The following is an 8998-nucleotide window of genomic DNA, read 5'->3' as shown; positions in this document are numbered from 1 at the left end:
GGTAGGACTTTAAACACACAGAGAAATGCTGAACCCTGAAATGTTTCCACTGCCTCCAGTCGTTAAAACTTTTCACATCACACCGACAACCGCTCGCATATGTGGGGGATGAGGAAACTTCCTTCCACCCAGAGGTGCAAGAAAACTCTGGAGCTGGCAGTCACATGCTCCACACAGCCTTACAACCCGCAGGATCCTGCATGGAAAAATTTCCCTTCCATGTGTTGACTAAGTTAATGTGGTGGGGGTAGTGGGCGGACATAAAATGAAACTATGAAAAGAGATTAATTTGCAGCTGGAGCCCAGGCAGGGAGAACTCCGGCCCTCTGTTTGCTCAGAAAATGGACGTTTTGACCAAAACCTGGTCAAAAAGAAGAGGTTAAGGCAGCGGTAGTAAAAAAAAAAAAAAAAAAATCAAAACCAGGGGAAAAAAAAGCAGCGAAAGTTAAGCAAAGCCTCTCTGGAAATTAAGATGTGGAATTCAAAACATTTGCAGTATAATAAACCCAGGCGAGCCCATAAAGCTGCACCAGCCAAAAGGAGCTCTGTTCTGCCTACGAGGAAACCCGAACCGGCGTCACGCCTGGCAGCAGCCGCCCGCAACCCCGCTTCCTCCCGCCGCGCTGCTGCGCTGCCGCGCTCGCTGCCCTCGGCTATGTTTAACGCTGCGTCTGTTTCCACTCTAACCCCTTCAGTTTGGAGGGGGAGGATATAAATCAGCTGCAGAGCTGCCCACAGGGCTTAGTCACAGCAGGTATTGGTTTAGGGTGTCTTAGAGGAACTATTTTTTTTTTCTTTTCATTGGAAGTATTCTAGGGAATAAGCGTTGGCTTTGTGAGGAACAGGCATTGCTTAACAGACCAGAGAGTCTCCAAACAAAGGACATTTTACATCACCAGGCAGAATCATCTTCTAACGTTTTGGGCTGAACTCGGCCTCGAGCGTGAGGGCTGTTCTACCAGTTCCTGGCACACGTTCGCAGCATCCCCACCGAGCCAGTCTCGCCGTCCCTCCCAACATTCCCAGCCCCAGAGAGACTCTTTGCCACGGGTGTCACCCCTTCCTCCCAGCTGAACTCCTTCCCAACACTAGTTTTGCTGTTCTCCTCTTGGTTCATATGCCTCAAACTGCTTCTGCTATGGGCTCCTCCTGACCCCTCTTCCATGAGCCCACATAAGGAAGGAACCGTTCTTCACTCTTAATTTTTTTGCCCATTTTCAATTAACTCACCCCTCTTCTCCCTGCCACCAGAGTGCCTGGTCACTTATCACACCACCTCCCCGCAGCATAACAGCCTCCCCGGTCCCACTGCAGGGTACGAGACCACTCGTCTTGATTTTTGCCTGTTGTTACAATAGGGCGTGAGGAGCCTCCCTCATGCACAAGCCCCTGTCTCCCTTCCAGGCAGATATTGAGGCTGTGCTTTTGTGTCAGTGCCGTCCCTGGACATGTCTGCAGCCTCCAGCCCCCGCAACACCTCCATCACTGGAGCCAGGAGCAGCTTTGCTCACACACTGACCACTGCACCTTCCCCCAAAGCCTCCTTCTCCAGATTCGGGCACACGCCAGCTTTCTCTGAAGCAGGCCACACAAATTGCAGCAATTAGCAAGTGTAAATTAGCGGTTTTCACATGTATTACTGCATCTTAATACTCATTCATTACCTTGGGCATAGTCATCAGATAGTGTCCAGCAGGCTACATTACTTACCTAGACCTTCCTCTCAACGCTGCTGCTCCTGAGCCTCACTGGAGAGACTCAGATCATCGGCCTTCATGCATCCAACCAACATTAGTTAAGTCTTCAGACTCGAGGCAGCGTGGCTTCTCTCTTGCCCTTGCCATCCTCATGCCGTGTGGACTTGATCTCTGGCTCTTGCCTCGCTCCCATCCTGTAACGGTGACCCCATCATTTCCAGCCCCATCACCATCTCCCCTCTGCTATGCAAGGCCAGGCAGAGCCCGGTCTTCCCTATGTGATGTGCAACAGCAGCTCCAAGTCCCATTTGCAGACCTTTGCCCTCCCTGAGCAGGAACCGTACAGACTGAAAATTCGAGCCAGCTTGTAACAGTCCTTCAGGTGTATTTCCACTGTTCTCCACTTCTCCAAGTTCTTTCCCTCTTCCTCCCAATTTCATGACTAGGCTGATGAGGCAAATTCTGTCAGGACCAGGAACTTGGAGCAGTTCAGAGGACTTTTTAAATTGGCATTTTTTTTACTTGCAATCTGGCACACCATGCCTGTGTACAAGTCATGCTAAACAAAGGTTGGCCAAAACTAGACAGTGAAGTTCCCAACTGCCTTTAAAAACAACAGCAGCAGCAACAACAAAGAAACCCTAATTGACTTTGCAGCCCTCACCTACAAAGAAGTTCGGGAAATGAGGTGGCTTCTGTTTCTCCACCCTCCGATTGCAGAACTGAAGATGTTTTGGTACAAATGCCACATCTAGCCCATAGCAAGGGAGTAGCCAGTACAGTTGCTGGGACACCTACAGCTGTTGCAGGAATTAGGAAGGAGGGAGGCAGCTATCAGAGTGGGATCTGAGCCACCTGGAGTTCTGCAGATCAAAGTCATCACACTTACTCCTTACCAAGAGGCTACTGGCACAGTCAGCCATACACGCTGGCTGTAACTTCGAAAGAGAGCTAGACATGTTGAAGGTGGATAGCACTACAGTCATCTGATTTCGAAGCCAAAAAATAAGTGACAGCTAATGCCCGTACCCGAGAGGCATGGACCCAGCCTTCTTACAAGGAGCCCACAGCAAGCATCCATGACTATAACGAAAAGTATGCAAGGAGCAGCAAGAGCCATCATAGCTGTCCCCCTGCCCTACAGTAAGAGCTGTAAGTGCAACCTGTAACCTGCACTGAGGCACACTCTGCCGTGCCACCGTACATGGGATGACAGTCCTTGTGTCCCTGAGGGTGCTTCTCTCTGCTCTGGCACACCAGGCACATCAGGAGCAACTGTGCCAGCACTCGGGCCAGCCCTTTCTTCCTGGCCACTCTGAGAATCCTGTGCACTAAATCAATGAGCCAGAGCATGGAGGAGCCCCCAAGTCAGAGGAACGTGTGTCTCAAAACCATCATGCCAGGAAAGGCTATTTACCTTTGTGAGCCTTGGCTAGGTTATTACCAACCATGGCAAACGGCTAGGGGACACAAATGCTAACCCTACAAAAAACAGCGTGAACAACTCACCCATGGTAAATCCAAGGAAAGAGAAGTCCCTCCAGACTAGCTGCTGCATGTACCCAAGCCACAATGAATGCTAAATGGTATCAGATCAGGCAAATCTCTGCATTGCTGGAGGCTCTTGCCTGCTCTCTCTCTCTTACAAACTATTACAGAAAGTAAACTTCTGATGCTGCCTGTTCTGCTCTATCGCCTGTGTGACCTAGCTCAAGGTTAGTTTCAAAAAGCGAAACACTGAGTGACAGAGCATTTATCATTAATAAACTCACAGGACAAAAATGGTGCTGGCTTCCCAGAACCAGTGCATAAACTCACAGGACAAAAATGGTGCTGGCTTCCCAGAACCAGTGCACTAGGAGGACAAGGGAAGTACACAAGTACCGTGAGTAAAGACCTACTCTTAGCATAGCTTCCCAGTTGTTTGTCATACCAATAGCACCGTGCAACTAATACAGTTTTTTTCTTCATCAATTATTAACTGGACAAAGACTATTTGTTTGACGAGCTGCATAGAAAGTCCAGAGAGGAAGCGAGCAGTTTCAAGCTCCATGTGCACACCCTGCGATAGGCTTGAGACCCTCTCCAGATCAGATATACCTCGTTCTTCAGGGGCCGACAGGTCAGCTTCCAGCAGCTGGGATGGAGGCAGGCCCAGGTGCTTGCTGCAACCGGGCACGGGTCTTCCAGGCAGAAGCCCATCTGTCACCCAGGGCCCCATCGCCTTCAGATGCAGGGGCAAGGCTGCGGTCAGCAGAAGGTATCTGAAGGCTGTTGAGCAGTACCGGGGCCGTGCCTGAGGCTCTCCTCTCGGGGATCAGCACGTAGACCACACCGCATGCTAGTTATGTCAGCATCTGCCAACCAAACTCCCCATGCAGCTTTTGCACTGTTCATGGGAACCAGCTTCTACCAGCCACACTCCTCTTCCACCATCTTTCCTCCACCTAGTTCACTTTTACTGCCAGACCACACAAGAAAACGCGTTGCACAAAGCCAACAGCAGAGAAGGTACGTCGATGTAAGCCTTGAGGTATCCTGCAGCTTTTGTTTGGCAGGAACTTTTCCAACATGAATTAGGAAACGTCTCTCCTGAACATTGAGGCGTGTCAAGACAGCTGAAGGTTCAGTTGGTCGGCAGCAATATTCCATCCCTGATTTGGAAGAGAGCTGGAACGGTTTCAGATGAAGAAGAGCACCAAGCTTGCTCCCAAGGAGAGCTCAAAGGTGAAACACGAGGCTTACACCATAAGCAGCGCTGACAAAGCAGTGTCCCTCAACAAAACCACTGGCTTCAGAAATTTCCAAGATTGCTGACTGATCCTCAAGGGGTACGAGAGCTTAAACTTCATAGCAGGATGATCTGTGTGTACATCGAGACTTTGCTGAGGGGTCACGTTCCTCTCCCATGCAACACATCGCATGCTCTGCCAAAACCAACCATTACCACCACCAAGCCAGGCCTGAGATTTAGGAAATCCATACCTCTTCAACATCCCCCTCAAGCCTCACTCAAAACACACATAGGCTCTCCTTGAGGGAGAAGGGGCCAAGCCTCACAGGAAAAACAAAAGCTAATCCAAGCTTTTTGTTAAGCTACACTGATTAGAAAGAAGTTTGCAGGGACAGAGGGACGCAAGATGGGGGAGGGCTCCACAAGAGACAAAGACAGCTAGAAGCCACGGAGGTAGGTCACATCAGGTGTTTGCCAACATTAATCTGTGCATCCATGTACTTGCAGGGGTGACTCGTTCAATGAATGAGGAATGATAAAGAGGGGTGCCTAAGCACACGGTGGGCATGTCAAGGGTCAAGAAGAGGGAAGTAGCTGCATTTGAGTGGTCATCTAGAACCAGCACCTCAACTTTTGCAAGTAAAACCAGCTCCACTGACAGTTTCTTGAAAAAACTTGGGGTTTATTGATTTAAACTGCAAACAGTCGTTACAAAAGAGATTCTCTTTTAAATAAACTCACACAAAGAGGAAGAAAAAGCAATGTAGTGAACAGTAACAGGGGAAAAAAGAATTACATTCATTATTCTCTTTGTGCCAGTCCCGTTCACCTTGGCAAGGAAAACTCCAGACTTGGAATACAGAAATGAAAAGACAAACTGTATTTGGAATGTCTTCAGATAGGCACTTTGAGCCCAAGGCTTCTCTCCTTGAGGAATCTATACAAAAAGAGGAAGAAAAAGGTCTTCCTTCCACACTGTCTCGCAACAGAGCTCAGGTACGTACATTCTAAAGCCCAGGTAGGCAAGACCCAGGGGAGGGGAAGAGGAGGAGAAGAGGAAAGGCAAAGAAGCACATTAACTCAATTTGCAGTCCAACACAAAAAAAAAAAGGGGGGGGAAGGGAATTCTAAAATAAATAATCCAAACACAGTTTTTGCATTTTTTTAAATTAATTTTTCATTTTTTAAAATAAAATAACCAAAAAAGTGTAAAGTTACAAAAAAATGTCGTAGTATAATATATTAAACTGTGGGGAAAAAAGGAAAAAAGACACTTCACAATCTTAAGATTAATATGGAAGATCATAATTTAAACATAAAAGAATATATTCTATGGATTCATCATCCCGATAAATATGAACAAAATTAACAAAAAAGCATAGGTTTCGGCAATAAATACGTTTTGATAAGTTAAATAAGCTTTTTTATATTGTTGTGCAGTGACAAGCAAAATTTGCTCTCCAATTTCTGAAAAGTTATACAAAATTAAAAACCCAGAAAAAAATAATAAAAAGCTTGGCGTGAGTGCTCTAAGATAGGTCTAAAGTACTCTAGAGCAAAACCATTAAAGCTATGTCTACTGGAACTTTGTTTACACGAACTTGTGTGTGTGGAATGACTTCCGTCAGCCCCACCCCCTCTATTTCTTTATTTGTTTTAAGATGTCACACGAATACACGGGGAATTTTTAGCACCAAAATCAAGTCTCTCATAGTCCATCTGGTTTTTGTTTTCTGTGGTTTTTTTTTTTTTTTTTGCTTTGTTTTCTTCCTCCCAGTCGAAGTCCCACTCATGTTACAATCTTTGTCCGTTCTCAGCTTTTCTTCCTGCAGACCTGAGCGGATCCAGGCAAGATTAGTCTTTAAGGGGAGAGGAGAAAGAGGACTGGATGTTAACGCTTGCCCACATGCCTGCAGCCTAGCGGAAACTGGCCAGTCGGGAAGAGACTGGGAGAGGGCGATGCAGTACGTGGCCAGTGGAGGGAGCTGGATCCCGACATTTCCCGCACATCTGGAAGTGCACAGAGCTGCTGGTGCCCTCTGCAGCTGGAGAGGTAAATACAGTCACAGTGAAAGTGTTAAAGGCACTAATTTTGTAAACGTTATTGCTTTTCATCGTAATTTGGCACTTAAGGTTTAAGCCAGTGGGTCTACCGCAGGCAGGGGGACACGTTAACATCCAGCTCGGACTACTGGGGACAGGGTGGGGGAGTTCAGCTTAACATCGTAATAGAGGTGGGGGGGAGCAAGAGGAAACCCCGGATTAGTCGTCAGAGATGGAGAGTCTGCTGAAGATGGGAAGACGTCTTGAGGTGTCCAGGATAGGGGAATCTGAGCCGCTGTGGCTGCTGCTGGAGCTGCTCAGATAGCCCTCCTGGTCAGAGAGGGAGTCCTGAGGACTGGGCGGCGAGTCAAACATATTGGGGGACTCGGACATGGGCCTGAACAAGAAGGTGGTTGGGGAGCTCCCGCTGGGCACCTGCATTCCCATGCTGGGGGCAAAGAGACTGACCAGCTCCTGGCTGGAGAAGGTGAAGGGATTGCTGCCGCAGTCAGGCAAGGTGGGGGAGCCCAGCAGGTCGTCGGCGCTCAGCATGGGTGGCGGGGTGATGGAAGTGGGGCTGTCCAGCAGCCCGCTGGCAGCAGTGCTGGGGAAGCCGGCGAAGCTGAAGCTGTGCTGCAGGCGGGGTCTGTCGGTGACGGCAGGCTCCCGGCTCCCCGCCACGGCACGGCGCTCCTCCGCGTTGTGGATGAAGTGGCAGCGCGGCCCGTAGGGGCAGAAGCCGATGGTGTGGAAAGTGCGGCAGAGCTCGGTCTTGTACTTGGGGTGGCGAGTGAGGCTCCGCAGCTCGTGGATGCCGTGGGCGAACTGGCACTTGTCGCCGTACTTGCAGGCACCGTTCTCCTCGAAGGGGCGGCACAGCTCCGTCTTGTAGCGGCTGGAGTTGACCTGACCCCCGGGCTGCTTCTGCTGCAGCAGGCGCTCGCCGCCTTCGGAGAAGGAGCGGTCCCGGAAGCGGCTGTCCCGGGGGCCCAGCATGGGAGCCGGCTCCCCCTTCAGGCTGCTGAGAAGCTGGTTCTGGTGAAACTTGGAGTTGGGCAGGGTGACAGAGTGCCTCCTAGGGAACCCCCCGCCGGCCGGGGTGCCCACCGCTTTCCTGTCCAGCAGGCACCCGCTGACACCCGAGGGGCTGTAATTCAGCATCTTGCTGCTCTGCGGGGAGAAAGCAAGGGCTGGTCAGCGCCACCGCCTCCTCCGGCGTCCCCACGCAGCCCCGGCACCCTCCCGCGGCGCGGCAGGGCGCAGCGCGGCGCCCCGCCGGCTTCCGCCGCCGGGCAGCGAGGAGGGCGGCGGCCGCCCTGCCCCGGCGGGCCGCCGCTCTGCAGCAACGCCTGCTCCAGCCTCTTTCGCCGCTCCGCCCGAAGGGCTCGGGCCGCCCTTCCCCGTTCCCTCGCGCAGGGAAGCAACGAAGCGAGCCAACCACCAGACACAGGGGAGCCGCTGGCGGCATCCAAAAAAACTCGGAGGTCGGAGCCCTTTTCTGGAAAAGCCCCCCGGGGGACGTCGGTGAGCGAGAAGGGCAGCGCGCGGCGCCAGCGCCCGCCCAGCCCCCGCCGCCCCGCTTCCCACTCCATCGGGGCTCGGCGAGGGGCGGCCGAGTCCCGCGAGGAGGGAGCCCGCCCGGCCCCGCGGCCGCCCGCCGCGCCGCGCCCGGGCATGTTGCAGCGCGGCGGCGCCGGCGGCAAGGGAAGGATCCGGCCCCCTCACCCGGCGCCGCGTCTCAGCCCGTCCTCCCCCTCCTCCGGAGCGGCCGAGGCGGGAAGCGCGGGCGGCGGCGGACCCCGCGCGCCGGGATGGGGCGGCCGCGCTCGGCCCCCGCCCTGCGCACTCCGGCCCTGGCGCCGAACTTACTCCTGACCAGAAAACGGGGAGGGAAAAAAAAAACCTCCAAAAAAAAAAATCAACTAAACAAAAACCCCAACGCAAACCCCAAAGCAGCTGAAGAGCCCCGAAGCTGGAGGAGCAGCCCCCGACGGCGCCCTTACCTTGCATAAAACTTCGCTCAGGTCGAAGATGGTGGGCGACACCAGGGCTGTGGACATCTTCGGCGAGCGAGGGGGGAAGCGGTGGGGCAGCGGCACACGGACACGAGGAGTCACGGCGTGGGTAAGGCACAGCCTCCAGCGCCCCGGCTCGCAGCCTCCCCCCGCTGCTGGTGCCGCCACCAGCCCGCCCGGCCGCCGCGCCCGCTCGCTGCTTGCAGCCGACTCCGGGAAAGCTCAACTTATAGAGTTTCGGACTTTTTTTCGGCCGGGAGGAGGAGCCGCCTGTGGGAGGAAGGGGAGGAGGGAGGAGGGCGGAGGGCAGGGTGATTGACACCACCACTGAATCACCCGGGCGGACAGGCCCAGAAAAACTTTCGGGAGGAAGGAGCGGGGGAGAGAAGGAGGGAGGAGAAAAAAAAAAAAAAAGAAAAGAAAGAAAAGGGCGGGGGGGAAAGCGGCCCGCCGCGGCCGGGGCGGGGTGTGTGCGCTGGCTGCGCTCCCCCGCTCTGGAGGCGGCAGCC

The 8998-nt window shown here is 53.0% G+C and overlaps 1 protein-coding gene across 1 annotated transcript; it reads right to left on the bottom strand.

Annotated features, from left to right (window-relative positions):
- Positions 1 to 5671: 5671 nt before the first annotated feature.
- Positions 5672 to 8603, bottom strand: ZFP36L1 (ZFP36 like 1 zinc finger CCCH-type). Its single transcript, XM_086613571.1, has 2 exons — positions 8478 to 8603; positions 5672 to 7644 (listed from the first exon to the last, which is right to left on the bottom strand). The coding sequence occupies exons 1-2, from the start codon at positions 8532 to 8534 to the stop codon at positions 6694 to 6696; spliced, it is 1008 nt and encodes a 335-aa protein (XP_086469697.1). The 5' UTR covers positions 8535 to 8603; the 3' UTR covers positions 5672 to 6693.
- Positions 8604 to 8998: the final 395 nt, after the last annotated feature.

The sequence above is a fragment of the Tauraco erythrolophus genome, chromosome 6 (assembly GCF_009769465.1).
Source record: "Tauraco erythrolophus isolate bTauEry1 chromosome 6, bTauEry1.pri, whole genome shotgun sequence".
Classification (NCBI taxonomy): domain Eukaryota; kingdom Metazoa; phylum Chordata; class Aves; order Musophagiformes; family Musophagidae; genus Tauraco; species Tauraco erythrolophus.
Note: the sequence above shows the minus strand (reverse complement) of the source record. Positions and strands in the feature narration are given on the sequence as shown.

Excerpts from the sequence above, each read along its gene's own strand:
- ZFP36L1 (XM_086613571.1), bottom strand. The coding sequence starts at position 8,534 with ATGTCCACAGCCCTGGTGTCGCCCACCATCTTCGACCTGAGCGAAGTT. Across the intron at positions 7,645-8,477 it reads TGAGCGAAGTTTTATGCAAG|AGCAGCAAGATGCTGAATTA; the intron begins GTAAGGGCGCCG and ends TTCTCCCCGCAG.